This window comes from Galeopterus variegatus, unplaced genomic scaffold (assembly GCF_000696425.1).
Source record: "Galeopterus variegatus unplaced genomic scaffold, G_variegatus-3.0.2 Scaffold706, whole genome shotgun sequence".
Lineage (NCBI taxonomy): Eukaryota > Metazoa > Chordata > Mammalia > Dermoptera > Cynocephalidae > Galeopterus > Galeopterus variegatus.
This window is the reverse complement of record NW_007726817.1, coordinates 363,699-375,367: the sequence shown is the minus strand read 5'-3', so window position 1 is coordinate 375,367 and position 11,669 is coordinate 363,699. Positions and strand designations below refer to the sequence as shown.

Sequence of the window (11,669 nt, the reverse complement as noted above, 5' to 3'; positions counted from 1 at the left end):
GCGCGCGTCAAACAGCCCGCCCCCGCTGGGGTGGGGGGAGGGGAAGGTGCACGCGCGCTCGGGGTCGCGCGCCCTAGCGCCTGCGTACTTTGCAAACTTTTTGACTCCTACCTACTGTGCTGGAGTTTTCTGTTTTTTGTGGGGTATTTTTGCGCAATATCCTCAAAGGTGGGCCAGAGAATTCTGAATTTTGATTGGTACATTACTGAGACGCTCCGGCCCCATCTTCCTCCAATCCCTAACTCTCTCTCTTTTCCCTCTGCTGGGTTACTCCGGTTGCGCAGATACAGTTGTTTAGCCTTCGGGTTCGCTGCACTTCTCAAGCTGCGGTATGCGTGGGGGTTGGGAAGCCACAGGATAAATAAAAACGTTATCTTAACAAGAGCAGTTGTCTTTTACTGAGAGTGTGCAATATGCTAGACTCTTCGCCTAGAGGTTGAGTGATTATGGTTTATAAGCTGGAAAGCGGCATAAGGTCCCTGAACCGGGTTCGACCCCACCCGGGGCTGGTACTTGGGCTACAGACCTGCTGCATCCATATCACATAGAGAATATGTGCTAACACCAGATCAAGGGTTCGGATCCCCTTACCGGCCAGCAGCCTAAATAAATAAATTTAATTGTAAAAATTGGTAAAATTTTCACATGGTGTAAAGTACAAAAACGAGTCATCCCTTCTTCCAGTTCCATTGTTGGGGTGCTTTTAAAAAGTACAAATTTGTGTACCTCCCTTCCCCACTCTGAATCTTAAGATGTGGAGGTGGGGCACAGGAATCTGAATTGTTTTACAAGCCCCCAGGTGATTCTGATGAACAGTGGTTTTGGAAATACTGCAGTGTCCTCATTTGGCCTCACTGAGCTGTGCTGCTTGTGCCTCTGCAAAGTTTATGGTTCATGAATATCTCAGGATATTTCTTGTGAAAAGTATTTTTCAATAAAGATGAACAAGATGTATTATATAATATATTTGCATGTTTTTATTTTTTTCAAGACATTATGAAAAGAAATGTGTCTCACTCACTGTGGGTGGCTTGGGACTGTGCCCCCAGGTCTATGATATGTATATTTGTTGAGTTTTCTCTGGCCTAAGGCTACTTTGGTTGACAGGACTGGCTGCACAATTTGTAGGGCCCAGTATGCAAAATGAAAACCTGGGCCCCTCGTTAAGAAATTATTAAAAATTTCAAGACGGTGACAGCAGAGCATTACACCAAGCTTGGGAACCCTCTTGACTGTGGGGGCTTGTGCAACAATGCAGGTTGCCTGCCTGTGAAGGTGAACCTATTAGTTGGAAAGCTTGAGAATTACCGTTTTCATCCCCCAAATCTCCAAATTCCCCACAGTGTGTCCTGTCCCAGGGGCTCCCAATTTGCTCTGTGTCTTTGTCCCTCTTGCTGTTGTCCCTGCCCTGCAGCATTTCACAGGTTTGTGACTCTTTTCTTTGCTCTCCAGCTGCTGATGCAAGGAATCCCCTGGGCCCCCGTCCACTCCACTGCTGACCAGTTCACCCACCTGTGCCGAGCCTTCCTGCAGGCCTCGCCCACATCTGTGGGACCCTGTGACGTGGGGGTCCATCCAGCTGGAGAAGAAAATCCTCTCATGCTAGCATTGCAGACCCCTAAGGGTGAGAGAAAAGGGGGACCTCATTCAGCCCTGAAACTATGGGCCCAGCCCCCACAGCACTGGGAATTCCTCTTCCCCAGAGAACCAAGGCAGCTTGGATTTTTCTTACCTTGGTTAATGGTTCCAAACTTTTTTGTTTCCAAGGTGCTCTTTTGTTGTATATATGTCCTGTTGCCCCTGAGTTTTTATCTGTCAAACTGTATCAACGAAGTAACCATTCACTTTTCCCTTTCCAAATTAACGAAAACATCTATGACTGAATGTACAATAAAATCAAATGTCCCAAGGATTCCTATGATGTTGTCTACAGCCAATTAGAGGTCTGATCAGCATGAGATAATCATGGTGACCAAAATGAGTTGATAAAATCTCAGCACACAAAGATAATGGATGTTTAAACCTGCCTTTGTGGTCTTATTGTGGGTAAAGGTTTCCTTTCTTTTGGGTGTTGTGAAATATTGAAAACAATGTTAGCATCATCGATCTGGATCTCAGTTGGCCTCCTAGGAGTCTAACAGCCCCAGGCTGGGAACCATGGCCATTGAGGCTTGTGCTAGATGTGCTTTGGGTGTGGGTAGTAGAGAATACAAATCTGAAGAAGCTGACCTCCTTGCTGGTAAAGTAAAATTTCACCTGGAGATTATGAAGGGCTGAATTGATAGTCCTCCTTGGTTGCGCTGGTTCTTTTAGCAACAGATTGCTTCCTGCCCTGTAGTGTAAAATGAAGTGACCATTTAGATTCCATGCCCCTTTTCCAGTTATGCTTTGCTCCATTTAGATTTTACTGGATGAATGCAGTAATATCCCTTCTCCCAAGAAGAGTTACTATTCTTGTAGGAATAGCTTCTCAAGGGCAGGCCCTGTTCTGTCTTGTTTGCCACCCTTGGTGCTTTGTAAATACTTGCAGAATTAATAGAGCTTCTGTTGGGCCAGGTACCATGCTGAGCTCTGGAGAGAGCTGAATTGGACCCAATTTCTATTCCTGGAAGTTCTGACAGTTTGATGGGGAGACAAACACAGTTGATAGACCAAATCATCTGTCTGAGTGCTACAGTGGAGGTGTTCATGGCTCTGAGGAGGGTTCTGACCACCTAGGCCACCAACGGAGAGTCAAGGAAGGATTCCTGGAACATGTGAACCTAGTGGCAAGCTAAACAGATAATTAGGGGAAGGTTATTTCAGGAAGAAGGAGCAGTAGGAGTGCACCCATTTTACAGTGGAGGGAGCTGCAGCTTAGATCCTAGGTCTCCTTCTGTGGCACCATTTTGGCCCTTCAGAACAGGATTGGATTGGATTTCTCCATGTCTGTGGGTGGTCACTGCAGCCCTCAGTTGATTATAATTGGTGGATGGTGGGTGGAGCTGATGCTCTTTGGTGCTCTGTGTGGCAGGTCCCGTGTGGGTGCTGAGATGGCCAATGAGAATCACGGCAGCCCCCGGGAGGAAGCGTCCCTGCTGAATCACTCCCCGGGCACCTCCAATCAGAGCCAGCCCTGTTCTCCAAAACCAATCCGCTTGGTGCAGGACCTCCCAGGTACTGGAGGGGGAGCAGTGGAGGGGTGACAGGGTAAGAAGGGCACCTGGGAGCAGCCCTGACCCTTGGCTGATTCCGTGCTTGTTTACAGAGGAGCTGGTGCATGCGGGCTGGGAGAAGTGCTGGAGCCGGAGGGAGAACCGTCCCTACTACTTCAACCGATTCACTAACCAGTCCCTGTGGGAGATGCCCGTGCTGGGCCAGCACGATGTGATTGTGAGTGCCAGCCTAGGGCAGGGGTCTCAAAGCAGCCTCTGGCATCTGGGCCTTCCCTAAATGTACCCTGAGCAGCTGTTATTTGCCTCGTCATGTGCTGGCACCTGCAGATAAAATGACAAGCACGACAGACACATTCCCTACCCTCATGGAACCTACACTCAAAAGGACAGGCTGACAAGTAAACAGATGAGTATAATAGTGCAGGATTTCTACCACTTGTTGGGCACCGTGCTGGTGATGCAAGTGTGAACAAGATAAACATGCCCCCTACCCTCACGGGGTGTCCGTGGTCTACTGGAGGGGGACAGTTGTATTACAGTTGTGGCACTTGTATGAAGAATAGTGTACTCTGGTATCTCCACGATCCTGATGTGGTCTGGTGAAAGGGAGGAGAAAGGAAAAGCTTCTCTGAAAATAAGTGTTTGTTTAAGGTGAGAAGGTTAGCTAAGCAAGAGTGGTAGGAGGTGAGGAGAAGAGCGTTCTAGGAACTGAACTGTCAGTGTGACAGGGGAAGCACATGCATGGGCTCACTGGCGGAACCTGGGCTTTTGTGTTCCTCTCAGTTGGGGCAGCCTTTCTTTACTGGGCACACACAAGCCAGTTGGCATCCCCATTTTGCAGGTGAAGACACTGAGGCTCAAGGGAAGTGACTAGCCCAAGGACTCAGAGCTAGCAGTAAGCAGAGTAAGACTGGCATCTCGATACAGTTTCAGGGCCATACTGCTCACCGCACATACTCTCAGTGTCACCAATGGAGTTCCATCGACAGGGTCTTGCTTTTTTAAAAAATAAGCATTTCTTGAGTTTTTCCTTTATTCCTAACTTTCATTCTGTTCTTAAGGAAAATTGGGGCTGGGTGGTTGGCTCAGTTGGCTAGAGCATAGCCCTGTAACACCAGGGTTAAGAGTTTGGATTCCCATACCAGCCAGCTGCCAAAAAAGAAAACTAAAAAACAAACAAACAATAAGTTAACATGTACTGAGTGCTGATATCATGCCAGATGTCATGTTAAGCAAGTCATTTCACTGACTCATTTAATAACCTCTGCAGTCAGGTAAGGCTTAGCATGGCTGTTTTGAAGGTGAGGGAATGAGGAGGAAAGTAACTCACCTGAGATCACATGGTTACAAGTAGCAGGCAGGAGAGGAGCCCAGTATTCTCTGCCTGCACCCCAGCCCCCTCTGTTCTTCTCTAAGGAGTAGGAGCAGGGGGCGGGAGGGCATGAGGATTCCAAAGTACTTGGGCTCCTGGTTGCAATTCTGCTGGTCTTCCTCCACTAGTCGGACCCTTTGGGGCTGAATGCGACCCCACTGCCCCAAGACTCAAGCTTGGTGGAAACCCCAATGGCTGAGAACAAGCCCAGAAAGCGGCAGCTCTCGGAAGAGCAGCCAAGTGGCAATGGTGTGAAGAAGCCCAAGGTGAGTGCCCGCGGGCTCTCAGGAACTTTCTGGTAAGTGGCCAGCTCAGACAGGCAGCCAGCTGGCTCTCTGCAAGGGTTGGGCACCAACAGGCTGGTCAGGAGTGGGGCCCAGGATGCAGTTCATCAGGTATGCACAGTATTGGAGCCTGTTTGCTAAGTCTCCTGACCTGATGCCTTTGTGACTCTTTTGCTCCAGATTGAAATCCCTGTGACACCTACTGGCCATTTGGTGCCCAGCTCCCCCAGCGTCCCAGGAACCCCAACGCTGAAGTTTTGGGGTACATCCCCTGAGGACAAACAGCAGGCAGCTCTCCTCCGACCCACTGAGTGAGTATCTGCTGATTGTCTTGAGGGCTCCCATTGCTGATGGCCAGCTTGTCCAGGACTGCAGGGTATGGTGGTGGTGGGCAGGGCATCCTTATTGTTTCTGTCTGTGCTCCAAGGGTGTACTGGGACCTGGATATCCAGACCAATGCTGTCATCAAGCACCGGGGCCCTTCAGAGGTGCTGCCCCCGCATCCTGAAGTGGAGCTGCTCCGCTCCCAGCTCATCCTGAAGCTTCGGCAGCACTACCGGGAGCTGTGCCAGCAACGAGAGGGTAACTGTCTCCTGGGCTTCAGCCTCTTGTTTCTATCCACCTTTGGCAAGAGCTGGGGCCTTGCCAGGTGGGCTTGGGGTGATGCAGTGGAGGTCAGTGATTCAGAGCGTGGGCTGTGGAAGGAGACAGACCTGTTGGAGTCCCAGCTCCCCTAACTGCTGGCTCTGTGATCTTGGGCTCATTGCTTACCCCTCTGTATTTTGGGTTCCACGTCTTTAAGGTAGGGACAGTAACAATGCTTACATAAAGGGTGGCTGGAATCAGTAACAACAACAAAAGTAACTGTTAACACTTCCAGAATGCACATTATTTGTTAAGCAGCATGTCTGTAAAAGAGTGTAGAAATGAGAGTTACTATCTCATAGGATTATTACAGGAGTGAGTGAAAAGGATAACTACTCAAGAAACTGCAGCTTTCAATTTTTATAATTAGTAAACAAACCTGCTTAACATGCTGAGATGTGGAGTTCTCTCTCCCCCCTTTTTTAACCCTAGTAACACTTTTTTTTTTTTTTTTTTTTTAAAGATGACCATAAGGGGATCTTAACCCTTGACTTGGTGTCGTCAGCACCATGCTCACCCAGTGAGCTAACTGGCCATCCCTATATGGTATCTGAACCCGTGGCCTTGGTGTTATCAGCACCGCATTCTCCTGAGTGAGCCACGGGCCGGCCTCCTAGTAACCCTCATTAACACTTTTTACAAAGTAAGCAATTCTCAGAATATACTTTGGGAATGCGGCTAGAATGTCAGCTTCTGAAATAGTAGGGACTGTGTTTACTGCCCAATGCAGTGGCTCCTGTTGACTAAATCCAGACATTCAGCAACTCTCTCGTCCTGCAGGCATTGATCCTCCTCGGGAATCTTTCAACCGCTGGATGCTGGAGCGCAAGGTGGTGGACAAAGGCTCTGACCCTCTGTTGCCGAGCAACTGTGAACCAGTCGTGTCACCTTCCATGTTTCGTGAAATCATGAATGACATTCCCATCAGGTATAGCCCCATAGTTGGGGACGACCCTGGGTCGTTTCGTTTCTGTGCCCAGTCTGTATAGGAGGGCTCTAACTTTGCCCACTCTCCAACCCAGGTTATCCCGCATCAAGTTCCGGGAGGAAGCCAAGCGCCTGCTCTTCAAATATGCAGAAGCTGCCAGGCGGCTCATTGAGTCCAGGTTTGGCACTCTTTCCTGTCCCAGGCAAGATAGGTCTGTGATCAAAGTGGGAGGTTATAAGCTATCTGGCCCGTTCTCACACAGGGCTCTGTCACTGCTGGTAGCAGAAGTGGGGCCAGCTCCCAAAGGCAGAATAAGAGCGCAAGACAAGCCTAAGGAGTTGACACTGCTGATGCCGGTGGAATTGGGATGGGAGGAGGGTGGAGGAGACACCTGAACAGTGGATTCTGTGAAGTGCTGAGCCATCTCTTTCCCTACCCTTGACCCACAGGAGTGCATCCCCCGACAGCAGGAAGGTGGTCAAGTGGAATGTGGAAGACACCTTCAGCTGGCTTCGGAAGGACCATTCAGCCTCCAAGGAGGACTACATGGTGAGTGGGCCCCACCCAGAGTAAGGAGGACAGTTGAAAGGCTCTGTTGACACTTCCTCCAGGAAGCCTACTCTGCTTGTCCAGGCCAGGCCGGGCCTCCCACATCAGCCAGTTATGCGATACAGCAGACCTTTCACATTCATTGGTACCCAAACTTAGGACTATGGAGATGTTTCTCTAGGCTCCTGGCTTTCTCCCAAAGAACATTTCCATTAACATTCTTAATGGAATCCTATGCTTGGCTGCCTTTTCAGCTTACTGAATGTTCAACATCTCCCTTGAATAGATTTTTGAAAACAAATTGGCAAACTATTTTTTCTTGGGTGTGTGTGTTCATATCATAGTCAATTCCCTATTCTTAATATGTCCAAAACAATTCTGTTTTCTGGCCAAAACCTATCACTTCTTAAACCTCTCCATCAGCACTAGCAATGGGCTTTCTTTTCAGGACCATTTTTCACAAGAGACAAGGTTTCGCACTTCACGGTAGTAACTGTGTACTTGACACGTAGAGAGTGACAAAGGTAGGTGTACTCACTAGCCAGAATGACTCATTTTCATTCTTCAGTTTCACATGTGTGATTCAGCAAAATTACAAATGCCTACAATCATGCTTGGAAGTAGCTAAAAGCTCAAATTTTGAATCCGCAATAACCAGGCACCCTGTTTTGTAATCCTTTCTCTCCCCGATAGACTGCAAATCCTGTAAGCTGGTACCATGCCTCGTTTGTCTGTTTATCATGGGATGTAGCATAGTGTAACCCCAATCAAAACTGCTGGCATTTATTAGACACTTACTGTATGCCAGGGGCTTGGTAAGCCCTTAAGGGAAATGATCACATTTAATATTCAAACTGTTCTGTTAGGTAGTTCGTATTCCCGTTATGGTTGAGAAATAAGAATCAGAGAAGCTGAGGGATTTGTCCAAATGATACAGCTAGTAAGCAGAGCCAGTTTCCAAACAAGGGCTGCTGAATCCAACAGCCCTGCCGTTACCTGCCAGTCCAGCCAAGGCCCTTTAGCCTCCACTAGTGCACTGATCAGGAGTATCTCTTCCAGGATCGCCTGGAGCACTTGCGGAGGCAGTGTGGTCCCCATGTCTCAGCTGCAGCCAAGGACTCTGTGGAAGGCATCTGTAGTAAGATCTACCACATTTCCCTGGAGTACGTCAAACGGATTCGAGAGAAGCACCTTGCCATCCTCAAGGAAAACAATATCCCAGGTATGTACAAGGTGGTGGGAAGCCAGCTGTGATGCCATCAACTCTGTATCCCAGGCGGTGATTGAAGGAACAAGTGAGGCTGGGCCCCAAGGCCAGGGACTGGTTTGGGGCAGTACCTACTGAGTCTTTTGGCTGGAGGTTTCAACACTTCTCTGAGAGACAGGAAGTGATGAGAAAGGGAGAGCCAGAGTTGGTGGAGAAAGACAGGTCGAGGGTGAGTAGTTGGGTGGACCTAGGATTACATCCATTCTCTGCAAACCGCAGTTTTCCCAGACTGAGGCATAATACCTACCTGGCTTTTAGGATTGTGTGAGTATTCATAGGTACTCAAGTAAACTGCTTGACCCCAAAAGATCCCCAAATAAGGTATTATAATTATTATGATGAAGGACTTACCCAGCAGCAAGACCCACAGATTTCTGCCTGCCTGCCTGCCAGGCCCCAAGACATGGCGAACTGGGGCCTGCTTCAGCATCAGTGAACACATTGACACAGGCCACTGGTTTGCCCATCAATTGCCAGGTTGTTTTGTTTTTTAATGGCTTTTTGTTCCTTTTATTATTGAAACTAGAATGAGACTTCCCTCCCTTGGTGTAAAGTGAGTGTGTAAAACATACAGTAGGGACTGAGGCTGTCTGGTGTGAGAATTAGCAGGGCCAGGCAGGGCAGCCCCTGACTGTTCGCCCTGCCCACAGAGGAGGTGGAGGCCTCGGAGATGGAGCCCCGCCTGGTATACTGCTACCCAGTACGGCTGGCTGTGTCTGCACCCCCCATGCCCAGCGTGGAGATGCACATGGAGAATAACGTCGTCTGCATCCGGTACAAGGGAGAGATGGTCAAGGTCAGCCGCAACTACTTCAGCAAGCTGGTAAGTTAGGGGAAGGAGGGTCTTGACTGAGGGCATGGTTTAGGGCCTGGGGTCTTTCTTGACCCAGAGTCCTCAGCAGGAGACCAGTGATAAGGGCATGAGGAACCACTGCTTAAGGCCACCACTTTCTGTCCCACAGTGGCTCCTTTATCGCTACAGCTGCATTGATGACTCTGCCTTTGAGAGGTGGGGGGGGGGGGGGGGGGGGGGGGGGGGGGGGGGGGGGGGGGGGGGGGGGGGGGGGGGGGGGGGGGGGGGGGGGGGGGGGGGGGGGGGGGGGGGGGGGGGGGGGGGGGGGGGGGGGGGGGGGGGGGGGGGGGGGGGGGGGGGGGGGGGGGGGGGGGGGGGGGGGGGGGGGGGGGGGGGGGGGGGGGGGGGGGGGGGGGGGGGGGGGGGGGGGGGGGGGGGGGGGGGGGGGGGGGGGGGGGGGGGGGGGGGGGGGGGGGGGGGGGGGGGGGGGGGGGGGGGGGGGGGGGGGGGGGGGATGGGACGGGACGACACAACTCCTCTGGAAGAAGCAGAGAGGCCAGGCCTCAGATGCTTACTGTGGCCACTCTGCAGATGATGTTTGGTGTGGGCCTCTATGAGGGAACTGGCCTGCAGGGATCATTGCCTGTGCACGTCTTTGAGGCCCTCCACCGACTCTTTGGCATCAGCTTCGAGTGCTTCGCCTCACCTCTCAACTGCTATTTCCGCCAGTACTGTTCTGCCTTCCCTGACACAGACGGCTACTTTGGCTCCCGTGGGTGAGCACCACAGGCTGCTGGGCCCCTTCTGCCCAGGCCCAGGAAGCTGTCCTCCAGAGTACAGGTCCCACCTTGGCCAGCTGCTTCCTAATGCTCTAGGGATTTTGAGTCAGGCAGTCTTGGGTGTAGTCCCTGCCATGAGCACTTACCAGTTATGTTCCCTTGGACATGTTGCTTAACCTCTGGGAACCTCAGCTTTTCTGGCCCTGTGGGCAGGCATGTGACACCCCCTACCCTGGCCTGTGAGTTTCTCAGTGAGTTAGCTCAGGTTGGAATGGGAACACCTGGTTGCAGGCACTGAGAGAAATGAGCGGTGGTAACTCAGACCTTACAGATTAGTGGGAGGCAGGGTGGGGTGGTGGGGCTAAAGAGCCCAGATGAAAGATAATGCCGTCTCCAGGAGGAAGAAATGGCCAGGCCATGGAGAGGCCTAAAGCTCAGCAGCTGGGGAATTCCTGGGTGTGGCTTGTGCTGTGGAAGCAGCTGGTTCAAAACTGAATTTGAACTCCAGCGCCTCCAGCTTGGTGGACATGGGCATCTGAACCTTAGCCTCCCTGTCATCATTCACTCAGTGGAGACAGTCATACGTTGACCCAGAAGAAGTTAAGGGAGAATGTTGGCCTCTGGCCTGACTAGGGCCATCTCTCCAGTGTGGCTGCATAGGGCTGGGGGTAGCACCCATTTCTAATTGAGGGATTGGGTCCTGATGGAACTTAGAATGCTCACTTCTGTCCCCAGGCCCTGCCTAGACTTTGCCCCGCTGAGTGGTTCCTTTGAGGCCAACCCTCCGTTCTGTGAGGAGCTCATGGATGCCATGGTCTCTCACTTTGAGGTGGGTGTGCTGCTGGGATGGGGGGCAGGGAAGCAGGCAGGCAGGATTGCCAGTCACGTGAAGGCAGCCCCTGACATCCACCCTGTGCCTCCTCCCACAGAAACTGCTCGAGAGCTCACCAGAGCCCCTGTCCTTCATCGTGTTCATCCCTGAGTGGCGGGACCCCCCCACAACAGCGCTCACCCGCATGGAGCAGAGCCGCTTCAAACGCCACCAGCTGGTCCTGCCTGCTTTCGAGCATGAGTACCGCAGTGGCTCCCAGCACATCTGCAAGAAGTGGGTTCCCAGGGAGGATGGGAAGGAGGGCTGGGCTGGGCTGGGCTGGACTGATCAGGCCAGGTTGAGCCCCACCCTGAGCAGCTGCCTTTTCCCACAGGGAGGAAATGCACTACAAGGCCGTCCACAACACGGTGGTGCTCTTCCTACAAAACGACCCTGGTTTTGCCAAGTGGGGTCCGACACCTGAGCGGCTGCAGGAGCTGAGCACCGCCTACCGGCAATCCAGCCGCAGCCATGGCTCTTCCTCATCATCCTCCTCAGAGGCCAAGGAACGGGACTTGGGCCGTGAGCAGGGCCCTAGCCGCGAGCCTCACCCCACTTAACACATCCTGCGGGGAGGAGGAGCCCCAGGGGTGCTGGTATGGACTGCTGGGACTCGGGCATCTGGGGGCTGAACAGACCCCAGGACCCTCCCCCTGGGATGGCAGCAGGACTTGGGCTGCCATTGACATAGGAAGATTATGGCTCTGCTGGGGCTCTCCCTCCCTGCCCCATCCCCTAATGCCCCGCCTCAAACTCACTCCAAGTGTCCTGTAAATAGACCCTGATGCCTTCCCAGTCCCACCCCCTACCCTGTTGCTGCCTTGTTTCATTTGTAAAAGGAAATACAGAAACCCCTCCGAGAATGTGTGAGGGTCTTGTGGGCAGAGGAAGGCTGAGGAACCTGGAGCTACTTCTGGGACCACACCCCTCTACATCCAGGCTCACCTCATGACCCCCGGGCCTTCTCACCCCATCCCAGGGAACCTGGTGATCTCTGCCTGTGCTCAGCAGGTCTCAAGAGTCCGG

At 52.0% G+C, this 11,669-nt stretch overlaps 2 protein-coding genes across 2 annotated transcripts in view; both read left to right on the top strand.

The window, feature by feature from the left end:
• LOC103589591 overlaps positions 1-1,941 on the top strand; it is a 3,458-nt gene extending 1,517 nt beyond the window's left edge. Inside the window, exon 2 of the mRNA XM_008571609.1 lies at positions 1,453-1,941. Coding sequence (XP_008569831.1) covers positions 1,453-1,941 — 489 coding nt within the window. The remainder of the gene's footprint in view (positions 1-1,452) is intronic.
• The window catches only part of PCIF1 (PDX1 C-terminal inhibiting factor 1), a 12,589-nt gene extending 1,083 nt beyond the window's left edge, over positions 1-11,506 (top strand). Inside the window, exons 2-17 of the mRNA XM_008571583.1 lie at positions 1,453-1,624; positions 3,014-3,156; positions 3,248-3,372; positions 4,656-4,793; positions 4,992-5,122; positions 5,239-5,393; positions 6,237-6,384; positions 6,479-6,562; positions 6,834-6,933; positions 7,993-8,155; positions 8,851-9,023; positions 9,163-9,209; positions 9,545-9,769; positions 10,508-10,601; positions 10,702-10,877; positions 10,978-11,506. Coding sequence (XP_008569805.1) covers positions 3,033-3,156; positions 3,248-3,372; positions 4,656-4,793; positions 4,992-5,122; positions 5,239-5,393; positions 6,237-6,384; positions 6,479-6,562; positions 6,834-6,933; positions 7,993-8,155; positions 8,851-9,023; positions 9,163-9,209; positions 9,545-9,769; positions 10,508-10,601; positions 10,702-10,877; positions 10,978-11,203 — 2,109 coding nt within the window. The 5' untranslated portion in view covers positions 1,453-1,624; positions 3,014-3,032 and the 3' untranslated portion in view covers positions 11,204-11,506. The remainder of the gene's footprint in view (positions 1-1,452; positions 1,625-3,013; positions 3,157-3,247; positions 3,373-4,655; positions 4,794-4,991; positions 5,123-5,238; positions 5,394-6,236; positions 6,385-6,478; positions 6,563-6,833; positions 6,934-7,992; positions 8,156-8,850; positions 9,024-9,162; positions 9,210-9,544; positions 9,770-10,507; positions 10,602-10,701; positions 10,878-10,977) is intronic.
• The last annotated feature ends 163 nt before the right edge of the window (positions 11,507-11,669 follow it).